This window comes from Camelina sativa, chromosome 15 (assembly GCF_030686135.1).
Source record: "Camelina sativa cultivar CO46 ecotype springtype chromosome 15, ASM3068613v1".
Taxonomy (NCBI): domain Eukaryota; kingdom Viridiplantae; phylum Streptophyta; class Magnoliopsida; order Brassicales; family Brassicaceae; genus Camelina; species Camelina sativa.
This window is the reverse complement of record NC_141894.1, coordinates 19,320,181-19,336,543: the sequence shown is the minus strand read 5'-3', so window position 1 is coordinate 19,336,543 and position 16,363 is coordinate 19,320,181. Positions and strand designations below refer to the sequence as shown.

General features: G+C 37.6%; 3 protein-coding genes across 3 annotated transcripts; 1 reads left to right on the top strand and 2 right to left on the bottom strand.

Moving 5' to 3' along the window:
• Positions 1-4,205: 4,205 nt before the first annotated feature.
• On the bottom strand, positions 4,206-7,154 carry LOC109130014 (uncharacterized). Its single transcript, XM_087486929.1, has 5 exons — positions 6,363-7,154; positions 5,841-5,970; positions 5,444-5,731; positions 5,133-5,363; positions 4,206-4,896 (listed from the first exon to the last, which is right to left on the bottom strand). Exons 1-5 carry the CDS (start codon positions 7,013-7,015, stop codon positions 4,384-4,386), a joined length of 1,815 nt encoding a protein of 604 aa, XP_087343055.1. The 5' UTR covers positions 7,016-7,154; the 3' UTR covers positions 4,206-4,383.
• Positions 7,155-9,171: 2,017 nt separating this feature from the next.
• Positions 9,172-14,277, bottom strand: LOC147926865 (uncharacterized). Its single transcript, XM_087487219.1, has 7 exons — positions 11,292-14,277; positions 10,855-11,209; positions 10,597-10,773; positions 10,413-10,512; positions 9,947-10,331; positions 9,587-9,872; positions 9,172-9,220 (listed from the first exon to the last, which is right to left on the bottom strand). The coding sequence occupies exons 1-7, from the start codon at positions 13,429-13,431 to the stop codon at positions 9,172-9,174; spliced, it is 3,492 nt and encodes a 1,163-aa protein (XP_087343345.1). The 5' UTR covers positions 13,432-14,277.
• Positions 14,278-14,461: 184 nt separating this feature from the next.
• Positions 14,462-15,827, top strand: LOC104747204 (uncharacterized). Its single transcript, XM_010468791.3, has 2 exons — positions 14,462-14,590; positions 14,669-15,827. Exons 1-2 carry the CDS (start codon positions 14,500-14,502, stop codon positions 15,670-15,672), a joined length of 1,095 nt encoding a protein of 364 aa, XP_010467093.2. The 5' UTR covers positions 14,462-14,499; the 3' UTR covers positions 15,673-15,827.
• The last annotated feature ends 536 nt before the right edge of the window (positions 15,828-16,363 follow it).

Here is a 16,363-nt window from a genome sequence, read left to right as displayed (position 1 = left end):
AAGAGCAAATGACGCCTGGAGCGTGAGTCTATCGCCTAGAGGTGACCTTCTGTAAGATCGGTCGGAGGAGTGCGGGCCGTGGAGACGGCTGCACGAGAGTCCTTGACTGATGGTTGTTTGAGATTCGAGGACGAATCTAGATTGGTGGGGGAGAATTGTAACATCCGCGAACCAAAAACTGGTTTTTGGGGATGGGTGTCGATGGACACCACTTGGGGTAGTGTCCGTCGACACCACTTATTTCTGGTTCGACCAGATTGGATTTTTGATCGATTTGGACCGGTTTGGTTTAGGAAGAACCATTAAACCGTGTTATTAAGTGGGGAAAACGACCTAGGTCGTGTTGTGTGTTTTCTAGCCGCTGAAAAACAAGAGAAAGAGGAGAAAAACATCGTTCTTGAGTTTTTGGGAGTTTTGTGAGATTTCAAGGCTTTGTGGGTGAGATCTTGCTGTGGGAGTGAGGATTCAAGGCTTGGAACGTGTGGGAAGCTTGCTGGGAGTGTGGATTCATCCATTGTTGGTTAGAAACTTCCTGCAAGAGGTGAGTGCATGACCATGGCTAATCTAAGCCTTTGATTCCCTTGTTCTTGCTTGTTGTTGCTTGTTTGTGTGTTTTTCTTGCTGGGATTGGTTGATACAGGTTCCTACGGTGGTATAAGGCCTGGATTTCGAGTATTGGACGAGTTGGAGGAGATTTGGGAGTCAGATTCGACTCTCAACTTCGCGCGGATCGCAGTTGCTGAAGGGGTGTCGATGGACACCACTTGGTGTCGATGGACACCACTTAGTGTCGATGGACACCACTTGGTGTCGATGGACACCAGCAAATTGGGCATCGATCGACACTGTGGGATAGTGTCGGTCGACACTAAGGCCAGTGTTGGTCGACACTAGGCTGGTGTCGGTCGACACCTCCCTTCCAGCGAGACGATGTTTGATTTCCTGGTTTGTGTGTTTGTTTGTTGCTTGTTTTGGAACTTTGGAATCATTGTTGCTTGTGTGTATAGCCCAGTAGATGGGAGGATTGCCTCACTAAGTATTTATGATATACTTACGCATCTCAATTGTTGTTTGTGGTGTGCAGGTAAAGGCAAAGTGTGATCGTGGAATCAAGGCAATGAAGAGGAGGATGTTCTAGGGACTCGATTGGATGTTGTCTGGCATTGCTAGGTTGCTAGAGTTGAGTCATTAGAAACATTGCTAGGTTGCTGGTTCTTTGTTTCTTGTTGTTTGGTATTTGGTTATTGTTTATGCTATGATATTGGATTGTTGTTGGAGTATTATTGGTTTATTATTGGATATTGCTTGTTATTGTTCCGCTGTTGATTGTGAATGTGGTTAGGTGGCTAGTGGGTATGGGACCACTAGTTGTAGTTTATTTATATATTTATATTAATTATTATTTATTAAAAGAAAAAAAAAGGTCGGTCGTTTCAAAGCCAAGTCTCTAACCCTAATTTAACAAGACTTATTTAAGAGATGATTATGGTTTTATTCTTTATAATTCCGTGCTTCCTAAACCTAGAGAGAGAGAGTAAACCATTTGAGAAAAAGAGAACAAGGAGGCACAGTTGACATTAATGACAAATTTTACATGTCCTTGAAAATGGTGGAAAAGAAGGGGTAAACGGACTATTTTATGGACGAATTTTGGTGAGCAATTTCCCAACTCATAGATGTAAGTTTTTCCCAAAGGATTTTGTAACCTTTTTTGTAGATTAAATGTTATATATGTTTTCTCAAACATATTCTGTGCAGATCCGCGAATTAACATCAGTCATCTTGTTACCATAAGCTGATCTACCCGCCGTTAGAAAGATCTGAATCTTACCTTTCCAGAGAGCTTAAGATCGTTTCCATAGGAGTTATAATATGAAAATTATGGTCGAATATGTGCATCTGGTTGAATTTGTGATTTATTTTCTTTGTAATAATAGAGATAGCTTATAATGTATATCTAATATTTATGATTATAAAAAATTTGTATATTATAAATTTTTAAAAATAATATTGTTTTGAGACTAATTTTTTAGTTATAATTTTTATCATATGCAATGAATATTTTAGTAATAACTTATGACCATTTGAAACTAGTTTCTAATGATAAGATTGGACATTATGATAGTCACAAAATATCATGATTTTTGAATATTTGTTAAAATTTTGCGACAAATTTTTAATTATTATTTGTGACCATTTGAGACTATAGTTTTGTAATAATAAGATATATAATTAAAACGTTATTTTAAACACGAATTGTGACGATTTAAAGACGTTTTGTTAGTCTGTAATTGAGACAGTTTTGTTTCTTTTTTTGTGTCGTAATTATTGATGACAAAAATGGTTACTAATATATTCGTTGCAACTCTTGTGACGTTTTTGTTACAAATAAAAAATTGTGACCATTGTATTATAACCATTCAAAAATCGTCACAAATTTGTAACAATGTTTATATTGTGACTAAATACTTTTTATTGTGACTAAATATTTCGTTCTAATAAAATTATTTTCTTGTAGTGGATTCATATAAGTATATCTAGTCATTAACTTCAATTTAACTAGTTGTGATTCTGCTAAGTTAGTGGTTGACGGGCGGTTCTTGGGGAGATCTAGTGGAGCATTTGAGCAGGCTTTAAAAAAATTTGCCTATATTTGAAGGCCAAAAAAAAATTTAATTAAATTTGAGGACCAATTTTTTAATAGGTATGTTAAAAAGGCCAGTTTTTTTTTAGATTTGTACAGGGTCCCTGAATTTATTTAGCCGATAAGATGATGATGAGGATGATGAGTTCACAAACCGCTCCATCTTCTTAAGAAACGAATTGCCCTAGAAAACGGATGTGGGAGATGTACCATACCGCGTGTAACCGAAACAACCTTGATCCACCGTAGAAAATCCCACTGACACTTATTTCCGATACCAGCAAGAAACCAAAAGAGAATACAGCGACAAAACCTGATTGTAATCGAAAACAAGGGTTCATCTCATCCTTGCTGATCAAGGAAGCACCATGTAACGAAAATATAATCGTTAACTTGGTTTAATTATTTCTAAAATAACTACAAATTTTTGGGGGAAAAGCATCAAACTTTCTTCCTAGATATTTCTGATTTAATAAAACTCGATGTACCCGATACATTCTTGTTTTGAATACTATTCATTTCGTATCATCTGATACTGAGAATATGATATATGTTTGTATACATTTTGGTTTATTTCTGCATACATATATATATATATATATATATATATATATATATATATATATATATATATATATATATATATTTTGTGACAAAGTTCTTGTACCAGGTGTAACTTTACGTCCACATGCATGGGCCAAGGTCAGCGTCTCATGCCACCTTCACATGGTAAAGCTATTTCCAGTGTCCACATGCACAACTCTTAATTAACGAACATCACAAAATACATATGTCAACACGAACGCATGCAAATGGAAAGTACCTAGTTTAAATGTTATTGTTCGTATTTTGCCATATAATAATGTAATGATGATCAAAGGTAGTCCCGCAAAACCTTGATACGTAGCGACTCTGAATCCTACGTGTTCTCTCCACACTACACGAAAACACGGCGTTTGGGACTACCGGAATCGTCTCAAATCAGTCGCTAAGTCGGTATGTGCGACAATTGAAGGACTGTTATATTTGGTCGCAAATATTTGGTCGCAAATTTTTTTGGTCGCAAACCAGTCCCTTATTTGCGACGCATTCGAGACAAGGATTGTGGTCGTTAATTAGCGACTACACACAGACCGAAACCTGCCGTCGTAATGAACGACTCTATAGTCACTCACTGGCGCAGTCGTAATTGGCGACTACGGACAGACCGGAATATATCGTCGTAATTAACGACGGTATAGTGACTCGCCTTGGCAGTCGTAATAGACGACTTCTTTCAGACGACATGGTAGTCACAAATTAGCTACGTTTGGAAGACTGACTTAATACCACAGTAAACTTTAAAAATCTGAAATTTGGTCCTAAAGTAGTCGCTGTTTCGTCACAAGGTAGTCGCAAAGGAGTCAGAATTGTTTGTGACGGACTGAAGACTAATTTTGTTTAGTCCCAAAATCGTGACATATAAACAACGAATTTGGTACTTTGTTTGTGTTTATTTAAATTATAAATGGTCGCAAATCAGTGAAAATATACCTAGTAATTTGGGACAGTATACAATAAATTTTGAAAAAAAAACCTGAATTTAAATTAAAATCCTGATTTGAATGATCTTAACAAAAAACATACAAATCATTCTAGATCATATATTAGTCATAGTTTTAGTAGGCTAAGGATCTAGAAACACTACTACACAATCCAAAAAATAGTTATAGAGGCTTAAGAGAGATAGAATTAGTTTGTTAAGCATGAGAGGATGATACTGACAAAGGTGAAGTGGTTGGTGAAGTGGTTGGTGCAGTCGCAGGTGAAGTGGTTGGTGCAGTCGCAGTCGATGGTGAACTAGTTCCTGAAGTGGTTGTTGCAGGTTGGTTGACATTGGTCGCAGTGGCTGGAGTGATGTTGGTTGCTGCTGCTGCTGTGGTTAATGGCGCATTGGCTGGTGGTTGAGTAGACAAGAATTCTGCAAACCCCGGATCACTAGTCTTCAAGTAGGATACGAGCATCTCCAAGGTTGCAATGCGGTTTTGAGCGTCACGATGCTCCTGATCACGTCTAGCATCTTCTCTGGCACGTCGAGCATTTTCTTCATCTTGCTCAGCGAGCTTACGACGAGCAACCTGGAGTTGTTCTTGAATCTCTAACAGCGAATCTGGACTAGAGCTTGGATAAGTAGCCTTTCTTTTCCCTTTGGTGATTATCTCCGAGAGACTTCCAAGTCCAAAGGGGGTTCCCTTGGCATTCGTTACAGTACACTAAGACAAAAGAAGAGATGATCATTGACAAAACAAACATAACAAACAGAAATATCACACAAACCCAGATAGAAATATAATATCAACCCAGATAATCAACATCGAGTATTCTCAAGCATCAATCAAAAGTATATCAATATCAAGGATTCTTAAGCATCAATCAAAATCAGATACTTAGCTTAGCAAAATAAGACAATTATCATAGGCACAACAAATACAATTGTACTGGAAATTACCTTTAAGAAAATGTCATCTTTTTCTTGAATGGGGAGGACGGTTGCATGAGGAGAATCTGGCGAGGAGTGGTCTGTAACATCAGACTCCATTTGAGACATTACCTCCTCTATGTTCTTCTCATATGTCTCCACAACTTGTTTGGCCTTCTGATCAACAAAACTTCCATCTGCCTTTGTATGTGTTGCGACAAACACCTCTCCAAGCGAGACAGGACGTCCCAACTTTTCTTCCTACAATGGATAGAAAGAATGTTAATTGTGGATACTAAACTATTTAAATGAAATAATTAGAGTTAGTTTAGAGCATTTACCAACTCTTGTTGAATTCGCAAGTAAGATTTCTGGCCGGATAGATGTTTGTGGATTCCAAGACCGTCACGATCAGAATTACGGGCTTGGGATGCATTAGAGCTCTTCTCCTTAGCTTCGGGTGTGTCCCAATGCTCCCACATTTGTAACCAAAGTGTAGGATTGATCCAAATCGGTGGCTCATCATATGTCTTTGCTTGACTTACAATTCCTTTCATTCTGTTTTTCGCTATCTTCACAAATCCTTCTCGCACAAGCTCCGTAATCGCAACATCCCAATTGTATTTCCTCTACACAGTAAAAAAATGTAAAAGTAAGTGTCAAGTAAGTAAACAAAAGACAAACTCATTAACTTAGTTTAGTAAAAAAAGAAACTGTTTCTAAAAAGAAACTCATTACCGCAAAGGATCTAAAATATCTCTCCCGTATGTGTAATGGCGTAACCTTCCAGCTGAAGTATGGACCATCGAACTTTCTCCTTAAAATCCCAGAAATAACACGAGATAGCTTTCCTTTGTCTCGTCCAAACCTGTTACATAAATATGAGAGTGTTAAGTTATAAAATATAAGCGAATGGATCACAACACAATAATCAAATTGGACATGTAACTAAACTTCACAACACAATACAACACAACACAACAAACTTTGAAAACAATTTAGAAACTTTGAAAACAACTAAGAAAAGTTACAAAACTTTGAAAACAATAAGAAACTGAACCAAACAATAATCTACTTATTTTATCTAAACTACACAACACACAAAGCGTTTTTCAAATGGGAGCAATGCGATAATCAAATTATAAAATAAAAGAAAAAAATATTTTACCAAATGATAAAATGATAATCAAATGATAAATATTTTACTTATTTATCGTAAGAAATAATCAAATGATAAAATAAAAGAAAAAAATATTTTACCATATGCTTTGAGTGTCGGGGATGGAATGCGGACTCAATATCGGGAGATGTTGTCGACCAGGAAGTGCAAGCAACTCATCCAGTTGCTGTTGGAAGTCTTGATTCTGAGCCGGTGGTGGATGCTCTTGACCGTCCTGATTCGGAGGCGGCGGCGGTTGGAATCCTAGATTCGGAGGAGCTGGCGGTTGATACACCGGATTCTGAGGATTCGGTGGCAGAAACCCCAGATCCTGAAGCGGCGGTGGATAAGCCGGATGGTGAAGCGGTGGTTGATATCCACCGTTGTGAAGCGGCTGTTGGTATCCCGGATTCTGAGGAGCCACCTGTTGATACACCGGAACATGAGCATGCGGTGGTGGTGGCTGCTGCATCTGGGAGTGGAGCTGTTGTTGAAAGCCTGGTTGTTGTGGCTGAGGAGAAGCTTCTCGAGGATACTGGGGAAATGAAGCTTGCGTATACCGAGATGGAAGCGACGGTTGAGATTGTTGGGAGTGTGAAGAATTTTCGTTGTGAGAGGAAGGGTTAGAGGAGTGAGACGACGAAGCGACATCTCTACTTCGTCTCGCAACGCCGCCAGATCCACGACCACCACCGCCAGATCTAGCACCACGACCACCACCAGATTTAGAACCACGACCACCACCGGATTTCATAGGAACAGAAGTCGGAGAAGAAGTCGGAGAAGAAGTCAGAGAAGAAGTCGGAATTTCAGAAGAAAACGAGAAGACAGAGAGAAAAGAAAAAGAGGGTTTCGGGAAATTATGAGGGTTTCGTTATTTCCTAAGAGAACTAAGAGTGTTCAATTGATGATGGGGGGAATAATTAATCTGGGGGGAATAATTACCGCTAAAATTTTTCACTAAAATTTGGGGAAATTTAAATCCGTAAGAAAGTAGTAGTAATTTAAGACTACTTTGTGACTGTCATAAACATTAAACAAAAATTACACTTAGTGACAAAACAGTCGCAAAACATGAGTTCAGTCACAATATAGTCTCAATTTGTGACGACTTTGTGACAAAACAATATTAGTCTAATTTTGTGTTAAGATTTTTTAACCAAAAACATATTAGACATGACCCTTTGATCATGTATACTCTCCTTTTAAGAGTTTAGTTTTGATAAAATATCAAACATAACAATTTTTATATGTTTTTGTAAATATATACAACCATCACTACTCTAACTTAATTAAAACACATGTAACCCTAATACATGTGTTGGAGGATATAAACATAATTGTCTAATTTGGTGTTTTATTTATGTGATTATAGAAATTTAGTTAAAATTAGATGTCACATATAAGTAAAAATGTATAAGTTGACATTATTTGTACTCAAATTTGTAAAATTCTAAAATTAATGTGAGATACTCGCTAAACCGTTGTACTTTAAGACTCTATTGCGACTGAAATAAACAGATGCACAATCACTTTAGTGACAAAACAGTCGCAAAACATGAGTTCAGTCACAATATAGTCTCAATTTGTGACGACTTTGTGACAAAACAATATTAGTCTAATTTTGTGTTAAGATTTTTTAACCAAAAACATATTAGACATGACCCTTTGATCATGTATACTCTCCTTTTAAGAGTTTAGTTTTGATAAAATATCAAACATAACAATTTTTATATGTTTTTGTAAATATATACAACCATCACTACTCTAACTTAATTAAAACACATGTAACCCTAATACATGTGTTGGAGGATATAAACATAATTGTCTAATTTGGTGTTTTATTTATGTGATTATAGAAATTTAGTTAAAATTAGATGTCACATATAAGTAAAAATGTATAAGTTGACATTATTTGTACTCAAATTTGTAAAATTCTAAAATTAATGTGAGATACTCGCTAAACCGTTGTACTTTAAGACTCTATTGCGACTGAAATAAACAGATGCACAATCACTTTAGTGACAAAACAGTCGCAAAACATGAGTTCAGTCACAATATAGTCTCAATTTGTGACGACTTTGTGACAAAACAATATTAGTCTAATTTTGTGTTAAGATTTTTTAACCAAAAACATATTAGACATGACCCTTTGATCATGTATACTCTCCTTTTAAGAGTTTAGTTTTGATAAAATATCAAACATAACAATTTTTATATGTTTTTGTAAATATATACAACCATCACTACTCTAACTTAATTAAAACACATGTAACCCTAATACATGTGTTGGAGGATATAAACATAATTGTCTAATTTGGTGTTTTATTTATGTGATTATAGAAATTTAGTTAAAATTAGATGTCACATATAAGTAAAAATGTATAAGTTGACATTATTTGTACTCAAATTTGTAAAATTCTAAAATTAATGTGAGATACTCGCTAAACCGTTGTACTTTAAGACTCTATTGCGACTGAAATAAACAGATGCACAATCACTTTAGTGACAAAACAGTCGCAAAACATGAGTTCAGTCACAATATAGTCTCAATTTGTGACGACCTTGTGACAAAACAATATTAGTCTAATTTTGTGTTAAGATTTTTTAACCAAAAACATATTAGACATGACCCTTTGATCATGTATACTCTCCTTTAAGAGTTTAGTTTTGATAAAATATCAAACATAACAATTTTTATATGTTTTTGTAAATATATACAACCATCACTACTCTAACTTAATTAAAACACATGTAACCCTAATACATGTGTTGGAGGATATAAACATAATTGTCTAATTTGGTGTTTTATTTATGTGATTATAGAAATTTAGTTAAAATTAGATGTCACATATAAGTAAAAATGTATAAGTTGACATTATTTGTACTCAAATTTGTAAAATTCTAAAATTAATGTGAGATACTCGCTAAACCGTTGTACTTTAAGACTCTATTGCGACTGAAATAAACAGATGCACAATCACTTTAGTGACAAAACAGTCGCAAAACATGAGTTCAGTCACAATATAGTCTCAATTTGTGACGACTTTGTGACAAAACAGTATAGTCTCAATTTGTGACGACTTTAGTGACAAAACAGTCGCAAAACGTGAGTCGCACTATAGTCTCAATTTGTGACGTTTTTCTGACTATAAAATATTGATAAAATTAGAGAGAAAATATCATCGAAATTTCAATAAATTTATAATAACACTAGTGTTTGCGATTTCAATAAAATTACAAATAAACAAATAATAAACATGAAAATTATTCATATTCCTCATTTTCATCTTCTTGATCTTCATCCTCATCTGAAGACGAAGACGAGGACGAGTAGTTGCCACGAAATTCGTCTTCTTGTTCAGCATCGTTGATCTCAAAATCAAGTTCTTCATTAGGATGATTACCATCTACGAAACTGTCAACTATGATCTCCTCTATTGAATCTGTCATTCCATCATCAACTGTTTGCTGCAATATAACAACCTCCTTTTGTTTTAAGTTCCCTTGTACAGCATGCCTTGGATTAACTTTCAGAACGTTGAGCCAAATTTTTCGAGGTCGTTTAGTGTGAGGATATGAAAGATAACAAACTTGCTCAGCTTGTGAACCTACACATAAAAAATGGTTCTCCAATTAGATGTATATATATATCTTTAAATATATATTTAAAATAGAACATTACCTAATATAAACGGTTCATAATGTCGGTATCTCCTTGATGACAACACGTCAACAATGCCTCCATCGCGTATTCGAGTGCCTTTGTCAATTGTAGAGTCATACCATTCACAATAGAAAAGTGTGACCCGTAAATTCAAAAATCCTGGATAGGTAAGCTCTATGATATTTTCAATGGTCCCGTAAAAATCGTCCTCGTCAGATGAATCGGAATAAGTTTGTCCTCGGACACATACCCCATAATTCATTGTTTTTTTAGTGAGACCGTGAGCTTTTGTGTGAAACAGATAACCTCTTGTAAAATATATAGGCCAAGACTTAACTTTATTTTCAGGACCGTCCACGATTTCATGGACCCATGGAGGAAAACTTTCAAAACCACCACGCACCTGTGCCAAATATATATACAAAATTTTAGATCACAATATTTAACATGTTGATATAATTAATTGGTGGATAGTAAAACATACATATTGCTTAATCCATTCATGGAAATCTTCTTCTCTTTTCGACCTAACATCTTCATCAGATAGTTCTGGATATTCATATCGAATTTGCGCCTCCAACAATCTGTATTTTATCAACAAAAAGTAAATATTGTAAAGTTTACCTAAGAACATATGGTTATAAATATACTTGGTAAATCAAAAATACCTCTCATGTTGCTGGAAATAATCACAATTGCGCAGAACATATGCGTGTGCACATTTATAATCTTTTTCAGTTAACCAAAATTCACTACTTTTTCCGCCTGGACGACCAACTTGAGTGAATATATCTGGTACTGGTATAGGATATACAGGTACTTCACCTTCTTCATGCCGAATTAACCTGTTAAAGTTTATTTTGTAAAACTTTTTCACAATTTTAGAAGTTGATAGAAAAATTCAATAATCATATTTGAAGTTTTACCTTCTTCTCCTTGCTGTAGAAATGTGTGAAGCGAAATAGTGTGCTGAGAAATAAGATATCTCATCATTCAAGTAGGATTGAACTATTGAGCCAGCTGGATATCTTTTGTTCTTCGCTTTCCCTTTTAAACGTTTAAAAAACCTTTCGAAAGGATACATCCACCTATATTGCACAGGACCACCAAGTTGTGCTTCATAAGGTAGGTGAATAGGGAGGTGCTCCATTACATCAAAGAATGAAGGAGGGAAGATTTTCTCCAAATTACACAAGATCATGACAATATTATCCTTCAGAATTTCGAGGTGGGATTGCTCCAATGTTCTACTACATAGGTCGCGGAAAAATGCTCCAATCCCTACAAAGTTATAACATGTTATGTTGTTACATATAAATATAATATCAACAACTAAACCAAATTAAATGTTTAATTTATATACCTGAAATCGCCAGGTGGACATTACGCGGTAAAAGCTCTGCAAATATGAACGGAAGCAATCGTTCCATAAACACATGGCAGTCATGACTCTTCATTCCCGAAAACTTTCCATTTTTCATGTCAGCACAACTAGCTAAATCTGCGACATATCCGTCTGGGAATCTAACATCTTCTTTTACCCATTTTAATAAAGCCTCTTTCGCTTTGGTTTTCAATCTCCAAATAGGGAATGGGGCTCTCCCTTGAGCATCTAGATGTAAATCTTGCCGGGAACAAAATCTTGCAATATCCAATCTTGATTGCACGTTGTCTTTCGATCTATCTTTTACATTCATAGTGGTGTACATCAAGTTATCAAAGACATTTTTCTCGACGTGCATCAAATCCAGGTTGTGCCTTAAATTCAGATCGACCCAGTATGGTAACTGCCATAATATGCTTTCTTTATGCCAATTATGCCATCTTCCGTAGCCTTTAACTTTCTTTTCGTGACCATTCCCACCGCAAATAGATGTTTTAGGTGCTTTGGCTTTCCTTATACGCTCATAGATAGCTTGACTACTCAGAGATGCTGGTGGCTCGTCATTCAATGAATCTTTTCCCTTCAGAAAGTCATTTTTATTCTTCCGCATCGGATGACTTGTAGGAAGAAATCTCCTATGACAGTCAAACCAACATGTTTTCCTCCCAGCTGGTAATTGAAAAGCACCAGTGTCATCCATACAAATTGGACATGCTAATCTTCCATGCGTCGTCCATCCCGACAACATACCGTACGCTGGAAAATCGCTTATTGTCCACATAAGAACAACTTTCATGTTGAAATTTTGATTTAGTGAGATATCATAAGCCTCAACCCCATTATACCATAACTCCTTTAACTCATCGATTAATGGTTGGAGGAAAACATCAAGGCTGGCTCGTGGGTGGTTTGGTCCGGAGTTCAGAATCGTAAGAAATAAATACTCGCTGTTCATGCACATATCTGGAGGTAGGTTGTATGGAGTTAAGATCACAGGCCACAAAGAATGATTTTTGGAGACCCCAAATGGATTAAAACCATCTGTACATAACCCAAGGTAAACGTTTCGTGGCTCTTGCGCAAATGTGGGATGTAAATGTTGGAAATTCTTCCATTCAGGCGCATCAGATGGATGACACATTACTCCATCTTCTGAATCATGCTCAGCATGCCATCTCATTGATGATGCGGTCTTCTCTGATTGGTACATCCTCTTCAATCTATCTGCAATAGGTAGATACCACATACGACTGAAGGGTATTCTAGTTCTACCCCCACTACTTTTGTACCTTGGCTTCCCACAGAACTTGCAATGCTCCAAATTCCCATCTTCTTTCCAAAATATCATACAATTCTCTATACATACATCAATTGTATGGTATGGCAATCCTATCTTTCGAACTAAAGTCTCTGTCTCGTAGTATGAACCAGTAGCTTGATTACCCTCTGGTAAAACCTCCGTAAACAATTCAGCCCAATCGTCCATGCATGCCTCAGACAAATTATTATCAACCTTGATGTTCATGAACCTAGACGCCAATGATAGTTGCGAATGACCTTCATGACATCCATCATAAAGTGGAGTATTTGCAGCATCTAACATGTCGTAGAACCGTTTCGCCTCTTCAGTGGGTTCTTCATGGATATGATCATATCCATGATCATATCCACTTTCATACTCATGATACTCATTAAAAGGCGTGGTACCATGAAATGCATCATTCACCATCTCAGCATATACATTTCCCTCAAATCCAATTGGCTGACTACCAGGTTGACTACCATGCTGACTACTAGTACTAGTATAATTTGTATTAGGATAATGACTACTAGTTCCTACCCCTAACACGTCATAATCTTCACCATGTTCAGACCATACATAATAATTTGGCATAAATCCTTTACTATGCAAATGATTAGATATTGTCGTACCATGCAAAATAACATCGTTCTGACATTTTACGCAAGGACAGTAAAACCTACCTCCACTGTTTTGTGCCATAGGCTGGTTGTTTGCGAAATTCATGAACTGCTCAACTCCCGCCAAAAATTCTTTAGAGATATTATTTGTTCTTCCATCGATCCGATTATACATCCACTCTCGAGATGAATTCCACATAGCTTTTTTTTTTCTTTTCTTCTAAAACAACAAATCTTCTTTCTCTCTTTTTTTTTTTTCTTCTCTTCTAAAAAAAAAAAAAATCTTTTTTTCACTAATTTTTTTTTATTCCGTCTCTCTAGTTAGAAATGAATGAGATTGATATGAATGGAATGGTGAGAATGATGTGTTATATATAGTATAAATTTTGCGACTACTTTGCGACTCTAGGCAAAACAGTCGCAAATAAGGACTCCTTTGTCACTAAAAACCACATAATTGAGACAAATTAAAGCTCCAAACAGCTCAGTACAAACGCAAACTGAAACATTTATCACGTTTTTTGCCGACATCAATAAGTGACTGCTTTGCGATTCTTTTGCAACAAAGAAAGAGTGTGTCGCAAATAACGACGCATTTGTCACTGTTTTACCACGTAATTGAGACTCATAAAAGGGTCACAAAAGTTCAATACAAACTCACACTACCACATTTAGCACGTTTTTTACCGACATAGTCACCGACTGATTTGTGACTATAAAATTCAAAAGCAAAACAATAGTGGCAAAAACGTCGTGATTTGAAGACAGTTTTGCGACTAACTTTACTGACTTAATCTTCAGTTTATGGTTTGTCATAAATTGCGATTATTTTGCGACGAGCTATTTTTTCACGATAAAATGTCCCAAAGTAGTCGCAGAATAGCAACGAGCTAGCGACTACAATTAGTAGTCGTAAATTTGCGACGCTTTTACGTCAACTGTATTCGTCATCGTTAGTCCGTCGCAAAAGTGTCACACAGTAGTCACAAAAGTTTGCGACTATAAATTCAGTCACAACAAGTAGTCCCAAACGCCGTGTTTTCGTGTAGTGCCAGACACTTAAACGAAGCTTGCAGATATATTTCCAGCTGCCAACTAAGATGTTTTCGGTCATCATGTGCCCTCAAGATCCTTTACCGCTTAAGTTTTATTTAATACGTAGAATTTCTTAATTGCTTGCTCCTTCAGAGTAAGGTACCACTATATATAACAAAAAAGCAGGTGTATAGGTCGTCAACTAATTTTGCATGTTGCAAAGACAGTAAAGATGAATTCGCGATCTCTGGTAGTGTGGTTTCTTTTGTTGACGGCTGTTTTTGCGGTTACAGTGGTTGCTTCCATCGATGACAAAAGACAAGGTTAGAGTCATAACCCTTAAGTTTTTCATGCGTCTCCTCTATTGTATGTTTAACGGGGTTTTTATAAATATTTTAAAGCTGGTGAAAACCAAGTGGAGAACTCAAAGTCGCCATGCAAGTACGGGAATTGTGAACAGGTTGAAGAGATTCCTTTCGTAGAAGCAGGTGAGGTCCTTGGTGGAGAAGAAGAAGAATCCAAATATAGCCAAGGAGGTAGAGGTGGCCAAGGTGGTGGAAGTGGCCATGGAGGACACCAAGGTGGTGGAAGTGGCCAAGGAGGGTATAAAGGCGGTGGTGGTGGTCAAGGAGGAGGTGGCCAAGGAGGACAAAAGGGCGGAGGTGGTCAAGGAGGAGGTGGCCAAGGAGGACAGAAGGGCGGAGGTGGTCAAGGAGGAGGTGGCCAAGGAGGACAGAAGGGCGGAGGTGGTCAAGGAGGAGGTGGCCAAGGAGGACAAACGGGCGGAGGTGGCCAAGGAGGACAAAAGGGCGGAGGTGGCCAAGGAGGAGGCGGCCAAGGAGGACAAAAGGGCGGAGGTGGCCAAGGAGGACAAAAGGGCGGAGGTGGCCAAGGAGGACAAAAGGGTGGAGGCGGCCAAGGAGGAGGCGGCCAAGGAGGACAAAAGGGCGGTGGAGGCGGCCAAGGAGGACAAAAGGGCGGTGGAGGCGGCCAAGGAGGACAAAAAGGCGGTGGAGGCGGCCAAGGAGGACAAAAAGGCGGTGGAGGCGGCCAAGGAGGGCACAAAGGTGGTAGTGGCGGCCAAGGCGGGTACGGAGGTGGTGGCCAAGGAGGGCACAAAGGTGGTGGTGGAGGTGGTGGCCAAGGAGGGCACAAAGGTGGTGGTGGAGGTGGTGGCCAAGGAGGACACAAAGGTGGAGGTGGTGGCCAAGGAGGACAAAAAGGAGGTGGTGGTGGACAAGGAGGCAGTGGGGGTGGCCAAGGAGGACACAAAGGTGGTGGTGGTGGACAAGGAGGCAGTGGGGGTGGCCAAGGAGGATACAAAGGTGGCGGAGGTGGTAGCGGACGAGGAGGAAGTGGAGGCGGTAGTGGCCGTGGAGGAGGTGGAGGCGGTGGGGGGATGTAGGGTATCTCTGCCTATAAGTAGCAAGTTTCTATTTTTAATGTCAAGTGTGTTTACGTATACAGAACTATAATAAAGCTATATGTAATCGAATGAATCACACCACTTCGCCGAATGTTTATAGCCTTCGGTGTTATAAAAGTTCTATGTTTGTTATCGTTGCAAGGCTCTGAATATGATTTTAAGAAAAAGAATACAACAAGCAAATTAACAAAAGCATGAACAATGCCAAGGACTTTTAATTAATTGAAGAAAACTCAAAGGAAGCTAACTACTGTTCCAAATATACGTTAAGCTGAAATCAGAAAAACAGATAATATTATAGATTGGAGGCATGGAGCAACGAGTTAGGAATTAGATATTCCAGAAAAAGCTTTTCGGCAGTAAGTTTTTCGGCTTCAAGGGTTGGCCCCCAAAAAATATGTGGTCGCGGCTAAAAACTTCTGAACTTGAAGATCTCATAGTCACGACGACTGGCTACATAAGGTGCCAATTTCCAACCAATTTTCGTAATAGATTGGTCCACGTTCATGGTAAGTCACTCAAGTGCTCATCTCATTTTGATTTTGATTTTTTTTTTTTTTTTTTTTTTTTTTGAAGTATAATTCATCCAAAACTGGGAAAGGAACTAGTTCATCTTCATTAGAATTTTATATTTAAAGTTGACTAAAATTTTTTTTATATTATTATAGTC

What these genes read in the sequence shown, in the direction of transcription:
- LOC147926865 (XM_087487219.1), bottom strand. Translation starts at nt 13,431, where the DNA reads ATGTGGAATTCATCTCGAGAGTGGATGTATAATCGGATCGATGGAAGA. An exon ending in TATTTCCAGCAACATGAGAG is followed by an intron (nt 10,513 to 10,596) that starts GTATTTTTGATT and finishes GATAAAATACAG; the next exon opens with ATTGTTGGAGGCGCAAATTC. An exon ending in ATGAATGGATTAAGCAATAT is followed by an intron (nt 10,332 to 10,412) that starts GTATGTTTTACT and finishes TATTTGGCACAG; the next exon opens with GTGCGTGGTGGTTTTGAAAG.
- LOC104747204 (XM_010468791.3), top strand. Translation starts at nt 14,500, where the DNA reads ATGAATTCGCGATCTCTGGTAGTGTGGTTTCTTTTGTTGACGGCTGTT. An exon ending in CATCGATGACAAAAGACAAG is followed by an intron (nt 14,591 to 14,668) that starts GTTAGAGTCATA and finishes AATATTTTAAAG; the next exon opens with CTGGTGAAAACCAAGTGGAG.
- LOC109130014 (XM_087486929.1), bottom strand. Translation starts at nt 7,015, where the DNA reads ATGAAATCCGGTGGTGGTCGTGGTTCTAAATCTGGTGGTGGTCGTGGT. An exon ending in GATATTTTAGATCCTTTGCG is followed by an intron (nt 5,732 to 5,840) that starts GTAATGAGTTTC and finishes TTTACTGTGTAG; the next exon opens with AGGAAATACAATTGGGATGT. An exon ending in AAGATGACATTTTCTTAAAG is followed by an intron (nt 4,897 to 5,132) that starts GTAATTTCCAGT and finishes CTTTTGTCTTAG; the next exon opens with TGTACTGTAACGAATGCCAA.